At 34.9% G+C, this 20,866-nt stretch overlaps 1 protein-coding gene across 3 annotated transcripts in view; it reads left to right on the top strand.

Annotated features, from left to right (window-relative positions):
- coro2aa (coronin 2Aa) overlaps positions 1-20,866 on the top strand; it is a 50,047-nt gene that overhangs the window by 26,405 nt on the left and 2,776 nt on the right. For all 3 annotated transcript variants that reach the window (XM_087235206.1, XM_087235207.1, NM_199643.2), the window contains 9 exon segments: positions 5,219-5,335; positions 7,333-7,482; positions 10,249-10,428; positions 13,368-13,484; positions 14,968-15,072; positions 15,181-15,277; positions 18,479-18,591; positions 18,710-18,800; positions 20,370-20,653. In XM_087235206.1, the coding sequence (XP_087091332.1) occupies positions 5,219-5,335; positions 7,333-7,482; positions 10,249-10,428; positions 13,368-13,484; positions 14,968-15,072; positions 15,181-15,277; positions 18,479-18,591; positions 18,710-18,800; positions 20,370-20,653 (1,254 nt within the window).

Raw genomic sequence — 20,866 nt, forward strand, 5'->3', positions numbered from 1 at the left:
TAATATTAACATCCTCGTAAAGATGAGTTTTTTTTACTATAGAACAGAGATTCCCAAATAAGGGGCCAAAGTTTGATTTAGCCCACCATCCCATCTGAGAAGAAAGATAATGATGGGGATGAGTTAGATCTTGTCATTTCAAACTTAATGTAACCTTTAATTTGTTTATTTTACTATTAAACTTCAAAGAAACAGCTAACTAAAATTAAATGTTTCAATTAAATGCTGTAACTTACATTAAAATGTACATACTGTCACTCGACGGTTAAGGGACAATGCAGAGATCAAATCAAGGCAAAGGCAGGTTCTGCTTGTGTATTATTCACTGAACTTCTCTGTGTTATACATGTGAGGGTTTATGTTTTTATTGCAATAAGTTATAATTTAAAAAGTCATACTGCATTAGTTAATATGATTCAAAGTAATGCTTTCTATTGATTTTTTTATATTTTTTAAATACACAAAGAAATGACCCATGGCAGCTTTAATGTAAAATATTTTGATATAGTTATCTTCAGCCCACTGACGTCAATGATGTTTGGTTTTTGGCGCTTTATACGAAAATGTTTGGGCACCGTGCTTTAGAAAGAGTGATATAAGAGTCAGAGAGCTGAGAGATATAACAAGATGCATAAACATGCATTAAACATGTATTCAACAGTGACTGCGTTTACATGGACATCAGTAATAAAATTATTTGCCTTAACCTGGATAAGACACTAATATGATTAAGGTGTTTACATGAATTTCGTTTTGAATGATCCCGTTTGAGATGTTATAGCACATAATTGAATAGATGTCATCGCGTCACCACACTATCCACAATTTCCGGTGTTTCATTTTTAATTTGTCGACTGTACTGCAGTTTGGCAATTTTACTTTTATTCAGGAACATTTCATTCATGCCCCCCATGACAAGCGAGATATTGGATGTGAGTATGCCCGGCTGGAGGAGTGTAGTTTCAATGGAATTTGATACCGCATGCCATATGGGTAAACAAAACCTCAGCATTTCGCGATGCAGGTGTCTGTGGTCCTATCTGACTCGGTGGGTGCAGAGCATAGTGTCAAACAGGCATTTGTGTATAGACTATCCTGTCGCAAAATGCGGCAAAAATTCTACATGACAGTAATAGTTTGATTAAGGTGTTTACATGCCTGTACTGCACTTCAATAATGTGGCTAAAATAGGCACACTCCACATGTCTTAATATGGTGTCTTTTTTGTTTGATTATAACTTTAATTGGAGTAAGATCATCAGAAATCACTGTTTACATGGTAGACTCTTAATCAGAGTATTGTCCTAATCGTATTAAAATCAGATTATTGGTGTCCATGTAATCATACTGGGTGTAGATGTGTTAGTTGCCTCATTACAAATGTACACTGAACATTTCACAATATAAACATTAAACTAACACGATGCAGTTAAACTGACCTTATTCTTCTTCAGGGTGGTGCTGAATAAACTTGTAATTCTTCTTTTTGGATAATTAGCATTTTGACGAGTAAAACTGATAAGATGCTGTTGTATTGACTTACCCCAAAGCTAATGGCTGTCTTGTTTTCAAAATAAGAATCGAAATCCTAAACATTTTAAAAATGGCACAGGTTATCCATCTCAAACCTACACATTTATTGTATTTTTTCTACAGGTTGCAACTTCAGTTTTTCAATTCAGGCCAATCAATTGTTTCCTCTACATGTGTGGACATAAAGTGAAATGAAAGGGACCATGCTACTACATGAATAAATGTAATCATAAATACGAACACAACAGTGGACTTCAGAGCTATTTTAAACCTATATATAACTAACATACCAAAGCAGTTATTTAATATACATACTTAAACCTAAGACAGACTACTTTTACATAAGACATACCATTATTGTGCAAGATAGTGTGCAAAAGAGGTATTTAAAAAAACAAGTAGTGCAACATGATTTGTGTTACATTCACAGGTAAACATTAGCTGTGTCTCATTTCAGAGGCTGCATCCTCTAAAGGGATGCATTCGTAGAGCGATGCGTCATCATGGCGAGACAAAGGCTGTCTCATTCCAAAAACATTTGAAGTCTCCTTTAAATGCAGCCTCAAAATGCATCCTTCATTTCCCAGGTAATGAAGGACACAACATCTCGAACAGCACGCTGATGGCAGGACGTTTTTAAAATAAAAATATTACTCCTTACTTCTACTTATTCTACTTGGATTTCGAAAGGCATGAAGAATATGAATACATGTTCAGTATGTAAACAGAGTATGACAAAGTAAAACAAAAAGAGTATGACATGTCTTACTAAATAGTGATTTTATAGGCCGTTTACATTTTTATGTGTACATGCATGATCATAGGAAATATATTTCGAGCTTTTGTAAACCTTGCTTTGCCTTCAGAATGCTTAAAAAGAGTTTTAAAATCACTTTGGAAAAAAGTTATTGCAAATTTTATTAGCGCTTATACAGTTAGCAGCTTTTACAGTTACTAGGTGACAAGACCTGTTCTCTGGAGACTAGATCGTTTCATTTCAAAATGATCTGTTCAGATGCAACCTCTGAAATGAGACACAGCTACTGTTTTCCTTATTGTGTCCTTGTAAGTTGGGGTTGAATTAAAGTGTCTGGTGCATATATAGAGAAGAGAGTTTCTACAGGTGGTTTGTCAAGCCCACTCACCTGTGTAAAACACACTTCAGAAATGCACTTTTTTTTTCTAGAGATATGGAGTGATTGTAAGAAAGTGTCTGGTGCAAATGTGAAAAACTGGTGCAAGTGTCAGTCAACGTGTCAGAGAGATGAATAAGTGTCTTATCTACTGGTGCTTTTCCAGCTATATCCACCACTCTAGCATTGAGGTTTCATGAAAGGAGATGCTTAAATTTGTTCTTTCACAGCCAATACCCCCTCAAGAACATCATTACAATTACATTACATTTCATATTATAAACTCACCAATATGTCAAATGAAAGCTCCCATTCTCAATAATATTGCTGGCTGTAGTGTTTTTTTTTGTTGTTGTTTTTTTTACATTTCAGCAAAATAATAGAAATATTTTCAAAAGATTTGCAACTTTCAAGATTTTCTATGGCACCTTTAGAGATTTATTTCTTAGTAGTTTTATGACAGGAAAGAATTTGTTGGCAGGAAAGGTCAGCAAATCAGGACTCAAACTTTTGATGCCCACAACACAGTTGTGCTTTATTTATCAGCATTGACATTGTATTAATATTAGTAAGTATCTTTGTCTCTTTTTTTCAGGAAAAAAATTAGAAATTGCATTTTAGAATAGTTTTTTCGGGGCATGACGGTGGCTCAGTGAGTAGCACGATCGCCTCACAGCAAAAAGGTCGTTGGTTCGATTCCCGACTGGGTCAGTTAGCATTTCTGTGTGGAGTTCTCCCTGTGTTGGCGTGGGTTTCTTCCGGGTGTTCCTGTTCCCCTCACAAGTCCAAAAACATGCGCCATAGGGGAATTAAATAAGCTGAATTGGCTGCGGAGCACCCGGAGGAAACATGCAAGAACAGTTGCCCAGGATGTCGAATTTACATTCTTTTTTTTTTTTTTTTAAGTTGAGTGAAATTTTTGTTTCCAACTAGTTAAACGTAACAAAATATGCTATAAAAGACAAAGCTGAATTTCCACAAGCCATTAACTGTTGTCTATGTCACAATCCTACAAAATTCATTCTTATTTGGTAGATTTAGAAAGGTTTTGTAATATTATGAATGTTAAAAACATTTTCTGCTTGGTATGTTTATTGTGATGCTTTTCAGGATTCTTTTAAATAAAAGAAAGTTCAGAAGAACAGCATTTATTTGATATGGCAATCTCAACACATTTTAATTTACTGTCACTATCAAAATTATGTGTTCTTACTAATATTATTCTCTCCAAAAAAATCTTATTGACCCTAAGGGGCCCTATCATACACCCGGCGCAATGTGGTGCAAGGCGCGGCGCAATAGTATTTTGCTACTTTCAACTCGGCGGAAGGGTCATTTTGAGGTGTTGCGCCACACTGCTCATATGTGCGCCCATAGGCGTTTTGGTCTAAAAAAGCAGGCCTGTTTTGGCACGTTGCTATTTTGAGAAACTGTAAATAGTCTGAACTTTAGACCAGAACAAAGTCGGTCTATTGACTGGTGCAAAGTGCGCCTGGCTTACACACTACACACAAGATGTAGAGCAATACGCAAATATCTTTACATATGGAAAAGATACCATATATTAAGGATATATATAATAAGAATATATATAGGATATAAATATAAATTATTAAAATATTACAAAACATATTCATTTCTAGCTTACATGAATTTAAAAACCACTACCTTCATACTTTCTTCATCTAGGGAGGCTTTTTCAGTTCATAACAATTTGCTTTTGTATAATGTTATTATTATTAGCAGTATTATTTATTATATCCATATTTATATTTGTTTTATTAAAAACAAGCTTAGATTTGCCCACCTGTCAGGTTTTAGACCATATGGGGCATAGCAGGTGTATTTGAAAATAACTCCGTATTTTGACGACACTTTGTTATTATTGTTCATTTATTTGTTTGCTGGAAATTAGAACTGAATTTAAAAAATAGTTTTGAAACAAATCTTTGGGCTTGAAATGAAATTAATTATTTATTAATTAATTGATATCTGTGGGGTAAGGTTTCCCTATCCACGAGAGCAAAAGCGAAAGTGAACTTTATGTTAAAAGCAAATGCCCTTATGGCGCGAAGCAGCTGGCTCTTAAAGGGAATGGGAGATGAGACTCTGATTGGTTTATTCTCAAAACATACCTATAACTCATTAAGAAAATAAACTCAACCCTTTTAGACCATGTGCCACGGCGCAAAGCGGATTTTCCTGTCCTTAAATTAGCAAAAATGCATTCTGACACACCCTGAAAGCGTTTGCACCCTGCGTTTTGCGCTCTGCGCATGGACCATCAAAATAGAGCCCTAAGTCTTTGAACAGTGCTAAACATCATCTAGCATTCAGCCGCACACTTCAATACCATAAGCTATAATTGCAAAAAAAATAATGAAATAGTCAACAAAAGAAAACAACAGCAGGTTATCACTTTTACAGTTTAAATCCTTTTATCAGCATGGAAAGACTAACATGGTCATGTAGGAAATATCTTAAACCATAACCTCATGATTGTATTCAATGCAAATTTACAAAAATAATGGACCATTTTTGTGTCTTTACAGACTGGCAAGGTTGACCCTCATCATCCAAAGGTTTCTGGTCACAGAGGGAATGTACTTGACATCAAATGGAATCACTTTAATGACTTCTGCATAGCATCTTGTTCAGAGGACGCCACAGTAAGTGTAAACAAACTTCGACTCCAAAGATTTGATTCCTCCACTTTGAAGAGCCCTGGTGCACTTAACTCCAGCACTAGAATCGACGTCTGACATTTGTTCACTAATCATCTAATGTGTATGTAGTGCATAGCTGTTAAATGCAAATAATCAATGATAAACAACTGAAATGATGCCAGGAATTCAAACAATTCAAACAGAGATTGAGCAAAACTTCTTTGTTCTACATGAAGGAAACTTTAGAAATAAACAACAGTCATGTTGACTACTTTGTAATTATGCACACCTCTATGATAGCTTTGCATTTTAACGTATGTTATTTTAATGTAACATAATATAGCATGCATCTGGTTTTCTATTATTTGAATTTAAATTCATTCATTCATTTTCCTTCGACTTAGTCCCTTTATTCTTCTGGGCTCACCACAGTGGAATGAACCACCAACTTATCAAGAATATGTTTTACACAGCGGATGCCCTTCCGGCTGCAACCCAGTACTGGGAAACATCCATACTTATACACACACATACATTATGGCCAGTTTGATTTATTTAATTCAACAAAACTACATGTCTTTGGACTGTGGGGTAAACTGGAACATCCGGAGGACACCCACGCGATCACAGGGGGAACATGCAAACTCCACACAGAAATGCCAACTGACCCATAAAATATATAATTTAAATGAAATACATCATTTAAAACACTTTATTTTAATGTACAATTTTCACTGTTAATAAACATTTAACTTTGGATTTGCCTCAATAAATTCTAATCGTAGCTATTAATAGTAATAAGTTTGTTAGGTTACGGTTGTGGAGTAAATTCATGTAGGATATGTGCTTTATAAGTACTAATAGGGCGACGCGGTGGCGCAGTAAGTAGTGCTGTCCCCTCACAGCAAGAGGGTCGCTGATTTGAGCCTCGGCTGGGTCAGTTGACATTTCTGTGTGGAGTTTGCATGTTCTCCCCGTGTTCGAGTGGGTTTCCTTTGGGTGCTCCAGTTTCCCCCCTAAGCCCAAAGACATGCGGTACAGGTAAATTGGGTATGCTAAATTGTCCATAGTGTATTGTATGTGTGTGAATGAGAGTGTATGGGTGTTTTCCAGTGATGGGTTTTATGTGCTCGATAAGTTGGCGGTTCATTCCACTGTGGCGACCCCAGATTAATAAAGGGACTAAGCCGAAAAATAAATGAATAAATAAGTACTAATAAACAGCCGATACTTAGTAGTAGTCATGTGCCACCAGTTTTTGTACTTAAACTAAAGTGTTACCCAAATTTTTACATCCACTGCATGTTATTTTGAAAATCAAAGGTGTTTAAGAAGTTTTTAAGACATAATCAAACCGAATATTGAGATGGAAAATGTAAATAAAGAATACCCTATTTTTCATGTATTTATTCTTCATGGATAATATTTGACTATAGCAGAAAAACACATGGGCAACATATACATAACCAAGGCAATACAGTAGCTGTTTATCATTATCAGTTAATGCTACAGCAAAATTGGACTAATTTAATATTTATCCTAAAAGATGGTATATTGCTTAATAATGGGAGTGTACTTAAAAGAGAAGCAATGCAATATTTGTACCTTTTTGATTAAGTTGCTAATTTATATAACTTTATGTGTACATTTTCACACAATGTGCTCATCCCCAATGAGGGTTAGGTTTATTTTGTGGGACTTTTTAAACAATATTTAAAATAGTTATATTTCCTAGTGAGATTGGGCTGGTAAAAAAAATGTAAAAATATATTAAATGTGCAATAATAACTTAAGTATTAGAGTATTATTACTGGTTTTGATGTAAAGTAAAAGGAGTCAAAGACTCAACTCATTAAAAACCTGGAATTGAACACATTGTGTATAGTTCTTTGCCTTTCAGACTTAAAACTTCTACATACAATCCAGTAGCTGAATTTAGATGGGTTTTTACAACTCACATTTTTACAACTTTATGATATGTGTGCATGTTTGCTGTTCAGGTGAAAATCTGGGAAATCCCTGAACATGGTGTTTTGAAGACCATCACAGTGCCTTGGAAAGAGCTGCAGGGTCATTCTCGACGTGTAGGCCTCATTGAGTGGCATCCCACTGCCAACAACATCATTTTCAGCACCGGCTATGACTATCAGGTACTTCAGCTATACTTACAATTAGTCATGGAATGAAGGTAGACAAGATTTCAGTAAACTGGCCCTCTGGTAGACATTTCAAGTATTCACAGTGCTAACATCTCAGCGAACACCACCACAAGTTGTATCATGTATAACTCTGCTTGTTGTAAGCAATTTTGTAAGGTAGAAACTTTCCCTTCAGAGCTGAAATAGTTGTATTCAGGGCTTAAAATGAAAACTCTCCATTGCAAGTTTGTTTTAGCAGCTAAATGAAAGCTAAAACTAAGACTAAATCTATCGTTCAAAAACATATTTTTTTGACAAAATAAATAAAATATTCACAATACATTTATTGTGAATATTTTATTTATTTTGGCAAAAAAATATTACAGCTAAAACAAACAATAGTCACTGAAAAACATGAAATAACATTTAGCAAAAAAGTTAATTGTTTCATTCTGACATGTGGCTGTTTATAGACATACATGTAGATGGCGCTTTTACAACCAAAAGACAAAGTCAAACTCATCAATACACAAACATCTCAGTAAATAGTACATGTGCCCTGTCTATTCTTCATCTGCCAAAATGTAAACTAGGCAAGCTTAACTAAATATGTGATCTTTAGCATGAAGAGGTTCATCATTTCTTTATAATACAAAGTTTGCTTTTATTTGATTATTTTAAGTGGCATTTGTATTTATGTATTGGTGTTTGGTTTAGTATTAATTATTTTATATTCATTACTAAGAGGTTTGCAGAAGAGATCATGTAAACTGTCCAAACATTAAACTTTGCTGGACATGTTCTTTTAACTGTTAATTTATTAATGTATTCTACAATTACAGAAACTAAATATATGAAAACTAAATAGAAATGTGTTTACAAAATAAAACCTAAACAAAAACTAACAAAACCACAACTAAACTGAAATTTATAGCAAACTTAAAAATAGAATCAAAATAAAGATCTAATTTAAAAATGTAAAAATAAATTAACCTTTGTTGCCATCGCCTGTAAGCACAAAATAGGAGAAAAAATTATGTTGACAAGTTTTTAAGTAATTCCTATGCAACGGTGATAATGCCGTAGGATTTAGTGTGATTATTATCAAATTACAAATAAGTCCTTGTAATGATATGAATATGTGACATGATGCACAATGCTGATCTTTGAGCAAAATAACAGAAAAATTTACTTTGTGTAGTTAAATGTTTGAAACACAAAACATCAATATATATCAATATTAGTTTTGTAAATTCATTGTGGTTTTAATATAATAATAAGATAATTTAATATAATAATTATAACAATAATTACATTTACAGATTATCCCGCATGTATTAGTATTATAATAAGGGTCTAAAATTCTAATACAGTTGAAGTCAGAATTATTAGCCCCCCTGAATTATTAGACCCCTTGTTTATTTTTTCCTTAATTAGAGTTTACATTTCTTTACATTTCTGTTTACATTTCTAATCATAATAGTTTTAATAACTCATCGCTAATAGCTGATTTATTTTAACTTTGCCTTGATGACAGTAAATAATATTTTACTAGATATATTTTTAAGACACTTATACAGCTTAAAGTGATATTTAAAAGCTTAACTAGGTTAATAAGGTTAACTAGGCAGGTTAGGGTAATTAGGCAAATCATTGCATAATAATGGTTTGTTCTGTAGTAGACTATCGAAAAAAATATAGCTTAAAGGGGCTAATAATTTTGTCCCTAAAATGGATTTTAATAAATTAAAAGCTACTTTTATATTAGCCGAAATAAAACAATTAAGAATTTCTCTTGAAGAAAAAGTATTATCAGACATACTGTGAAAATTTGTTTTGCTCTGTCAAACATCATTTGGGAAATATTTAAAAAAGAAAAAAAATTCAAAGGGGGCCTAATAATTCTGACTTCAACTGCATACCATTAGAAGTTACCATTTTGTTAAATGTTTTTCCTTTACTTTACTGCAGATGAGATAGTGGTATACTTCAATTAAACTGATCCAAAAGTCTGCAGCGACCTTGTTAATATTTAAAGAAAAAGATCTCCTAAATAAATGATTATAGCTAGAGGAGCAGCATTCCTAAATTGCTGATATATATCTACCTTATTTTTCATGCATTAACGAGTGCAGCCATTTGTAAATTTAATGTGTCTGGCTTCTGGTGTCATTTGCTTTCAGTTATTTTTAGCTCTACAAAACAGCCTGTAATGCTGCTTGATGCTTGTGAGTTGGGAAAATGGTGGAAAGCAGATGTGAGACACTTTGTGTTACTATTATTGAAACTCATTTTCCATATGCATTCTAAAAAGAAACTGTTTAAAAAATGTATTCTGTTTATAAGTTTTCCTCTTTTGTTATCTTACAAAAAAGGACAAAAATATATATTTTAAATAACAAGCTAACCTTTTGCATATAAATTTATTATAACTGCATTAGCAAACATGTAAATATACTGTGTAATATGTCCACATTACATCTTGAGTCAGTCTTACTCTAATGAAACAATTTTTGTTAGTCTGTAATTATTCTTTCCAACAGATGGATATCTTTTGTTTCCTATTACACATTTTAACGCTTTATGACTTGCATATAGGTTTGTCTCTACATTTCTGGAATTGCTGATTGCATAGAATGTTGTGAATTTCATTTTTTGAAAATGCTAAATAACTTGACTGATATCCAAACAATTAAACATGAGTGTGCATGTATTAAAAGTCAGATATTTTACAGTTTAATTTACCGTAAATGTGTTTGTTTGTGTGCTCATGTGTAGGTTATGGTGTGGAAGCTGGATGTTCCTGAACAGGTGATTAAGAACCCTGTGCGCTCCATCAGTGTTCATTCAGATGTGGTTCTGTCCATGTCCTTCAACACAGATGGCAGCAAACTTGCTACTTCCTGCAAGGACAAGAAAATCCGGGTGATTGACCCACGTACTGGCACCATTTTACAGGTGTGTGGCTTAAAAGATGTTCTTTACAGCTTATTCTTTTTCATACAATTTTTACCAGGTTTATCACTAATTCATGCTTTGCTTAAATGGTTAGTTCACCCAAAAATTAAAATGATGTCATCAATTATTCACCCTTATGTCCTTCCGATCCCTCGACACCTTTGATCATCATTGGAACATAAATAAAGATATATAAAAGAACTCCCTCATCCTCCATAGACTGCAGCAGTATCAAAATGTTCAGAGTATAGAAAAGGAACCAAAAACTTTGTCAGAACATTCCATGTGACTTCAGTGATTCAACTGTAATTATATGAAGTTGCAAGAACTCATTTGTGTGCCAAAAACCCTATAGGAACAACTTTGTCTTCCATATCAGATCAGGGTGCATGTTCACTACAGGCAATACTACAGGAATGTTATGCTGCTCAGTGTGTTCCAAACGGCATAGACACTTCAGGTGAAAACAATCACAGTCAGCATATTGAAATGTCAAATTGGCTTTAAAATGGCCACTTCAAATGAGCCTTTGGAATGAAGGATTTAGAAGTATAGAACTGATGGACACCATGATCCATTGAGTCAGGAATTTGTTGGTGTCACTGCATCCCTACTCATTCCTAATTCCTTCAGAAGGACTCTCCAAAAGGATTAGGACACAGGGATGAACCTTTCCAAGTGGAACTAGTCTCTGATGGCAAAATGTTGAACTGCCTGTAGTGCGTAGTACAATGTACACACTGATGACCTGATAAGGATCACAAAAGTGTTTTTAGAGCCTCATCTGATTATAGCTGAATCACTGAAGTCACGTGGAATTTTTTTGAATGTTTTTGAGACTTCTCTGAATCGTTGATGTCTATAAAGAGTCTGAGAGCTCTAGGATTTCATCTATAATTTCTTAATTTCTGATCAAAAGTCTCAGAGGGTTGAAACCACACGAGGGTGAATAACTAATAACAGTATTTTCATTTTTGGTTGAACTAACCCTTTAATTATTAAGGTGCCTTAAAGTATAGCTGCGTTTGAAACCGCTTTCAAGAGTCTGCTGTTTTGTAGTGGTGGCTGAATTCTCAACTCAACTTAATTTCTAAATCACTTTCGAAAACCAAAATTGTCACCAAAGTGCTGGACGTAAACAGAACACACACAAAATACAAAGCTCAAATTCTTACAATTTACAACACATGATTAAATAAAGTAAAGTGAATAACTGTGTTTTGAACATTCTTTGAATTGACCCTAGGACAGCAGAAGCTCATTCCAAGGTCTACGAGCTGCCATGTAAAAAAATATTCTCTACATTTTGCAGTTAATTTTGAGTGAACAACTTCATTCTCTATATTTGTGTACTTCCTTTTACCCACTCTCCACTCTGTGCACTGATTTTGATTGCACATCCTTTGTGCACTTGTTGAAGTGCCCTTTCCCAAAATCCTGCAGAAGTGAAGAAACAGCTGACATGAACACTGGAGGTGGCGAATTTCATTTAATAATGTAACCCAGGATTACCTCAAGAGTCGCCTGAGGACACTGAAACCTAGAGAAAATAATAAAAAAAATTATTTTCACACACTAGCCACAGACAAATCACCCTGCAGCCCACTGAAGCTAAGCAGGCCAGAGCCTGGTTAGTACCTGGATGGGAGACCACTTGGGAAAACTATGTTGCTGTTGAAAGTGCTGTTAGTGAGGCCAGCAGGAGGTGCTGGGTTCTAATACCCCAGTATAGTGATGGATACACTATACTGTCAGAGAGCACTTTTCACTCTTTCAAATGAGCCATTAACTGAGGGTCTGACTCTCTGTAGTCATTAAACACCCCATGGCACTTCTCGTAAAAAGTGGGGGTGTAACCCCGGTGTCCTGATTAAATTAATGTGGCCCTTACCCATCATGGCCTCTCAATCATCCCCATCCACTGAATGTGTGTGCTGTGTGTTGTCCTGTGGCTGCCATGTAATCAGCCAGGTGGATTTTGCACATGAAGTAGAGGGAACCCCCTTCCACTTGTAAAGTAAATAAATGCGCTATAGAAATGTACATTACATTATTTTAATAAAGTACTATTTTATCTTGTATTTATGTACTATGTTGTATTCAAATTTCTTATGAGCAAATAAATATGAAAGCAGTTCAAATTTAATGCATGAGTAAAAGTAAATAATAATAGTTATCATAATTTTTTGTTATCTTTTATTAAACCATAATTTAGCAATGTCCTATATTTAATGTTAATAGGCAAGGTCTTTATCTGGAGAGACTTTGAAGGAATTGTTTTTAAATGTGAATCCCGTAGACTTTGTTGTTTATTTTATTTATTTATTTATTTTTTACCAAAGTAGACCTTAAAAAAAGTTTGTCTTTTCATTGTTATAACCATATTATAAAAAAGGTGTTATTCATAAACTGTCTGCAAATATTTTTGCCATTAAAAAGCAGTTGAATCCGATATGGCAGTAAACTTTAACCTCTCTCTTTCTTTCTTTTTAATCAAAAATATCAATAAATGTGATATATAAGCAGTCACATTCAATTAAAGCCAAACAGGATATATTAAAGTTTGGCAGTTGAAATGCTCTCTGCTTCACACTGTCCAAATTCAATCATTTTCTATCCCTCTTTCCTGTTCTAGTTCACTCAGCTGCCATACACTATGTAGGGGCCAGTAAATGAGTGAACAAGTGTGTCGTTTTGGACACACCACATATGTGCACTTGCACAGAAATGCATTTCCCCTGGTCAGCTCCTCTGACAGCACACTTCCAAAACTAACACCTTTAAAAAGCCAGGTCAGCCTGACTCATCTGTCACCCAGAAAAGAATGGTTTTAAATTTTGTCGAGGTCGTCCTTAGGTTTTCCACTCTGTATCTGTTTGTGAAAGAGAAAGATGTACATTTATTTTTACATTTCACTCAATTGTCATGTGTGATTTCAGGAGACTAACTGCAAATCACACAAAGCCAGTAAAGTGCTATTTCTTGGAAATTTGAAAATGCTCCTCTCCACGGGAAACTCACGCTGGAACCATCGCCAGATTGCACTTTGGGATCAAGTGAGTGTTGCTCAAAATAGACTCAATTTGCCTACTATGAAAGCAAACGTGTGTAAAAAGATACATTATGTCTAGTTTTTAAGGACAGTTTTTCATTCATTAAAATAAATTCAGTTGTGGCAGTAGTGTTACCCACTAAATCAAATCCAACATCAAATACAAAAATATCAATAATCAGAAATGTAATCCTAAATTGCAAATATATTTTTCCATGTTCTGCTTTTAGAGCTGATTTGATTATTTTTGCATTTTTTAATCAGAAATGCTGCATATTAATTATACATACATTCATTCAACACTTGCTCTGAAAATGCACAAAAATAAAAGTGTTAACTTCTTTCATAGACCCTCAAATTTTGAATAGTAGTCTGTGTAAACAGTAATTGACTAAACGTTTAAATGCATGGCTTATTTTGGCATCAAATGAAATTTACAAAAGCGTATATTTTATATTTCCAGAAAGCATATTAAATGTAAGTGAACTACTTTAATGTGTACAATAACTTTTGTAAAAATAAAATGGCAACGTATCAAATCTGACAAAATGTATGTTATTGGACAAGTTTCGAAGTCTGTAAGTTTTAAAGCTTTTAGCTAAAACTAGTTTTTTTTAGATGCACCATAAAAATTATATGGCAAAAAAGTCATGACTACAAATGTTTTATAGTACTTTTTTATTATATTAAAATGTTTATCAAGTTTCAACTACATTTTTTGAAGTTACACTGAGTTTAACTTAATATTTTTGTCAGTTTGAATGATATAAGTTAAGAATTTATTGAACTAAAAAAATAAGGCAGCAATATTTTTTTTTTGTGTTTAAGTAATAACAGTGGCTCAGTGTATGGTGGCTCAGTGGTTAACACTATCACCTCATAGCAAAAAGGTCAATGGTTCGAGTCCCGGTTGGGCCTGTTGGCATTTCTGTGTGGAGTTTGCATGTTCTCATGTTGGAGTGGGTTTCCTCCATACTCTGGTTTCTCTAGTAAGTGCAAAGGCATGCGCTATAGGTGAATTGATTAAAACTAAACAGGCCAAAGTGTGTGTATATATGTGTATGTATGGGTGTTTTCCAGTACTTTGTTGCGGCTGAAAGGACATCTGCTGCGTAAAACATGTGCTGGAATAGTTGTCGGTTCATTTTGCTGTGGCGACCTCTGAAATAGAGACTTAGCCAAAGGAAAATGAGTGAAAAGTAATGTTACCATATATGATGATAACTTCATTAACATTGATAAAATATTACTTTTCTTTTAATTTGTAAAAGTTTAAATGTCTTGTAATAACTCCCAGTAACACTCCAATTTTTTTCCATGGAGTTTTTCAGCGAATGCCCTCTAAAGTGTTAATTACCTCTAGTGTCACAACATAAGTTATCTTTAATGACTTCCTTTGAGATGAAATGCAGGTGCAGTTCTAGTTTTTTGCTTTTGCAAAAACTGTAAAAATCCCAAACTGACATGTACGTGAATGTGTTCTGCAGGAGGATCTCTCTCAGCCATCTTATTCTGAGGATTTAGACGGCTCCTCTGGTGTTCTCTTCCCTTTTTATGACCCGGACACACACATGCTTTACATAGCTGGAAAAGTAAGTACATAAAACCTGGATTACCAGACTGACAACTACTTTTTTTAGTGCTGTAATGATGACACAGGTCGGTAATGTATCATTTAATAGTCCTTGTTTAATCTTTAGGGTGATGGAAATATCAGATACTATGAAATCAGTCCAGAGAAGCCGTATGTGCACTATTTGGCTGAATACAGGTCTCATCTACCACAGAAGGGAATGGGTGAGTACTATACATGTATACATGTGCACATACTTTTTCCAAATTGTGACTTAATCGCTTGCACATAGAAGCAGTACATGTCAACTTTTAATTCTGTCACTTATCAGGTTGGGCAAGTGAATACTTGAAATGCTTTACCTGTCAGAAGAGATCTGTAGTGTGTTTTAGATTAAGGTGGAACATGCACATGCTCACAGTAACTGTAGATAAATATGTATCTTGTTTATGAATCATACAAGTTTCAGTTTAGTTTTATCTTTATCACATTACTGAGCTAATCAGAAAAACAACGTAACCATCGACATTTGTACAGAGACAGTGCTGGGAAAGTTAATGCAAAAAGTAAGGAATTGCTAATTACAATTGTATTTAAATTACTTTTCATTAAATTCTCAATTCTGGTGAAGCGGTGGCGCAGTAGGTAGTGCTGTAGCCTCACAGCAAGAAGGTCACTGGTTCAAGCCTTGGCTGGGTCAGTTGGTTTTTCTGTGTGGAGTTTGCATGTTCTCCCCGTGTTCCCGTGGGTTTCCTCTGGGTGCTATGGTTTCCCCCACAGTCCAAAGACATGCGGTACAGGTGAATTGGGTATGCTAAATTGTCCGCAGTGTTTTCCAGAGATGGGTTGCAGCTGGAAGGGGAAAAACATGTGCTGGATAAGTTGGTGGTTCATTCTGCTGTGGCGACCCCAGATTAAAAGGGACTAAGTCGAAAAGAAAATGAATGAATGTATGGATGAATAAATTTTCAATTCTTTAAATTTGATTCATCTGGAACTTTATTTTCCTATGTTTAAAACAGAAAATGTTTCAAATTAATGTATAATGAATATCATATTTCATACATTCTATATATTGACATTGTAGGTGGGCATAGATATTTTTTTTATCTAGATTAATCTCACTGTAATCTTGGAATTAATCTAGATTAATCTAGATTAAAATGGCTCATTTGAATTCTGCCGAAAGCATTCAGAATATGTGTGCTACCCAAATATTGACTAAAACTAAGTCTTTGAGAATGGGTTTCTCAAACCAGGTGATGCATTAGACCTGGGGCTCATCTCCTGTTTCCAAAATGCATCACAAACAGTTTGAGAAACTGTTCTACTATAATAATTGGTGATGAAAATAAACCATGTTCAATAAGACGTGCTTATGTTTACTAACTGTTTAATTCAGTTAAACATGAATTTTGAACTGTAGGCCTACATAAGCTTGAAACAGCAATTTTTTTTGATCACCTTAATCTGACTAAAGTCATAACTGAACTAAACAGAAATGGAATTAAGATGTGGAGTATGCAGATATTAGTGGCATTATTGAAGTAAACACCGCAATCAAACTATCACCGTCCCGAGGACTTTTCGCCATATTTTTGGAAAAGATCCACACATGCGGCTGTCAGTTAAGGTCCACACACACACACACACACACACACACACACACACACACACACACACACATTGCGAAATGTGAAGGTTTTTCTCTTTTCATTTGGTGTGCGTTAATAAATTCCATAACACTCTCACCAGTCCTTAATCCTTATTTGCATCTAATACCCCAGTTTGTCATGGGGGCATGAATGAAATGTTCATGAGTTAAAGAAAAACTGCCGAACTGCAGTTAAAGTCACCCAAAATGAAAGGAAATTCTTACATGAAAGCACTTCACATAAACACTTTAATTATATTATTGTTTATTAAGGCAAATAACTAGATTACAGATGCCCGTGTAAGTGCAGTCAGTAGTGTCTTTGAAGAAAGTGAAAGATCCAGAAGGGCACTTTTTTGTCCGAAGGCTCACCGGTTTGACTTTCATTCACCGTCATTCATTTTAAAATTTTGCATCTGGTCCATTTTATTTGTATTTTTTTTTACTCGAACGCATAAACTCTACAGGTGCCTGATAGTTAGATGTGTGGCTAACATTAATCAGACTCACTCTAGTGAACTGCATACATGTTAGCACATCATGTTTGATGTGGTAATTTCACATTAGAAATACACACAGGTTCTCTCCACCTACTGTGGAGTTTGACCAGGTATACATCCATGCTAAAATATCAAGGTGAAAGTCATTATAGTTTGCGTAGAATCGATCCAGCTCTCAACCTAACTTTGAGAATAGATTAACAGCAATATTTTTTTATCACCCGAAAAAGTGTCTCTCGTTAATGCAGATAACGCAGCATGTTAACGCAGCATGTTAACACAGCATGTTAACGCAGATAATGGCCCACCAATACTTGACATACATTTCTCAAGTTTTCATTGATTTATTTCATTTATATGTGCAATGGGGTATATGCAAGTTTATAAATAAGTTCATATATAAGTGTTTTTCCCCTACTAATAAACTTCCAGTTAAAGGTTAATTTTGCTGTTTTCAATTTCATTTGTTTTACATCATCAATATTGTAATGTACTTTAAATATAATCAGTTAAATAGACTTAAGCATTCAATGTGTTGTTCTAGCCTAAAACAAGATGAAAAGCCAGTTAAACACAAGCGCCATCAGGAGCAGCAAGCGAGCACAGAAACTCCATTGAAAATACTGGGCTGAAATAAATGGTTGTATTTTAAAGACAGGGCGTGGAACAATGGAATTTGATGCAGTGCTTCTTTTACATTCTGAAATGCACTTTATATCGTATTTCAATCAGGGAATGAAGATGATTGATTCGTAAAGAAAACAGATCTTAAACCCTGCGATTTTGTAACTGTTTACCGGAAGCTCTTAAATAGTTACTGAAAATTAAAAGTCTTTTTGCGTATACACTATCATCAGACAAAAGGACCCTACTTGTTCTGCTAAATATCTGAATAACATATTGAATAAATTGATATACAATTACTCTGCTTCTTTGAACTCATACCTTATATTGTCATAAAGTAATTTCTCAATATTTTTTTCTAATTTATATGAAATTGTCTTTATAAATGATTAATGTTCTTCTTTTGTTGAAAAATATATTTAATCCTCAAAATATGCATTACTCTGCTTCAGTTAATGAATTAGAAATGTGTGTGTAAAAGTAATTTAATTACTGAAACTAGTTAATTTGTAACTAATTACACTCAGCACTGTACAGAGATCAATATTAGATAACAAAATATTATCTTCTAAAGCTACAGCCAGCGTTCTGGCTTTTCACAATAGGGATCATTTTCTAGTCAGAACATGTCTTTGAATGTCTTCCAGGTGTCATGCCAAAGAGAGGACTTGATGTGTGTTCCTGTGAAATCTTCAGATTCTACAAGCTAGTGACAATCAAAAGTCTCATAGAACCTCTCTCCATGATCGTTCCACGAAGGGTATGATTCTTTTCATGTGCATGAAGATATATATGATGAAAAGAATAATGATAATCTGTGTTTACCTTGCAGTCTTTCATGTGAATAATGAAACGTTTTTATGTGATCTGCTCTACAGTCAGAGTCCTATCAAGAGGACATTTACCCCATGACAGCTGGAAACAAGCCCGCCATGACAGCAAATGAGTGGATCAGTGGTCTAGACAAAGGTTGGAGCACCTTTTTCTGTCATAATTTACTCACCTTTCAACCAATATGAACTTTTTTCTTTCTCAATCTCATGCTCATGTTAACTGCTGCCCGGAGAATGATGTGGTCTTATTTCTGGTTGAATGCAGAAAGAAAGTTGATAATACTTTTTTTTTTTTTTGATATTCCACTTTAAATAATAAAACATTCTGTCATGTAAGTCTATTTTCCCTCAAATTTCTGGTATTCTAACAGCAGAAGTCATCATTGTTTGGTAAACTTATAAAGCAGTGAATGGGAGAGTACAATAAACAATATTTTTTGTATTCTAATTAGCTCAAATAACAAAAGTAAAACTCCACCATAGTGGTATCACGACTTTCAGAAAAGGAAAAAATGGTGTGAGACTAATAATGGCAGCTGGAAGAGATATCCATGTCAACTTTATTGTCCCACCAAAGACTGCATTACAATCACTTTGCAAAAGCCTTAACTATTTTAATTTTTTTGGGGAGAATTTTTTTGAATTAGCAATCTGAGGTGCATTTTTCAAATTCCTCCTCCACCCCAGCTCCACTTGTGCATAGATCTGCCACAGAGGTTATACTTGTGTTCTATTTGCTGCAGCAGTAGGTTTTATTGTTAGACAGTAAATGCTTAGTTATGAGTCTCCATGCTTGCTATGTACCAATAATCAAAGCAGCAGTGGCATGGCAGATCTGTGCCACCAAGCTCAAACACATCAACATTGCCATACATGCGTATTCATTACCTTACTTAATCCCTCCAAGTGTTATCATAACAGAATTTCAATCACTGTAAGTAACGTTGCTGCTTACACTGTCTGCTTAACAACTGCTAACACTTTATTGTAATGGACAGATTTTATACTGACTGTAAAGAACCTAGCTATGTTTCAAATAACATACGTTAAACCCAAATGCATCTGAAATCACATACTTCCATACTATATAGTACTTTAATAACATTATGCGAGCCGAGTGCTATGTCCAAATTAATAGTATTCGAAAAAGAGTAGGAGTGAAGTACTCAGATGGCCTACTGCTTCCAGAGAAATTCTGAAGTGCGGATTCAATAAAAGCTACGCTATCCCTTGATGCCACTTAAGAGAATTCATGAATGGGAGTGAAGTGATGCAACTGACGCGGGTCACACAAGTCGCATAATAATGACTAATGGCAGATGTGGTACATCTGAACTCCTTTCATACTACTCACATTCATACTATATAGAATGTGCTTTTCTAACGTCGTCTACTCAATTCAAATGTAGTACCTACTACATTTTTGTCACGGATGAAAGTGAAGAGCAGTGGGGAGTGGGGGGATTGGCGTTCACAGACGAAAGTGAAGAGTGGCAGGGGGTGGAGTCCCACAGACAAAAGTAAAAAACCAGGATTTGGGGCGGTTGATTGGGCTTCCTTATAGTAACTCTGGGGGTCCTAAAATGGTGTGAGCCCTTACAATCATCCTAACTTCCCACCCCTAGCAGCGCCCATGTTTTATGGGCGTTCAAAAACTTAAATCTGAGATGTTTATCTTCGTTACTCAGTTTTGCTCCTGTTTTAGGTCCTGTGATGATGTCACTGAGGCCTGGAAGTAAAGTGGACACATATGTGGAGTTGGGTTTGAAGAAAAGCCCAATGGAATCAACAGAGATGCACAATTCTCGCAGTCAGCCTGGGTTGTCACAGCTCATTCAGCGACTAGAGACCAAAGATGGAAACGGACGCAAAGAATCCCACCCTACATTATTACTCCCATCCACTGAAGAAAACGGCAGTTCTGCAAGCCATGTCAGCAATGGACAGCTAGATTCCCCACACTGCTCACCACCAAAAACGGAGAATGAGGTAAGCTTTTGCTAAATATAAAATAGCTTTACACTGACCCATCATCCACATTAAAGGGCACCTATGATGCAAAATCATCTTTGTAAGATGTTTGGACAGAACTATGTGTAGGTATAGTGTGCTCACTTTGACTAAATGGAGTTGCCATTTAACCATTTAAATCGGACTTATTAAAAGTAGCCTCATTGCGCAAAAAAAACATGGATCCACTGC

The sequence above is a fragment of the Danio rerio genome, chromosome 1 (genome assembly GCF_052040795.2).
Source record: "Danio rerio strain M-AB ecotype USA chromosome 1, GRCz13ab, whole genome shotgun sequence".
Classification (NCBI taxonomy): Eukaryota; Metazoa; Chordata; class Actinopteri; order Cypriniformes; family Danionidae; genus Danio; species Danio rerio.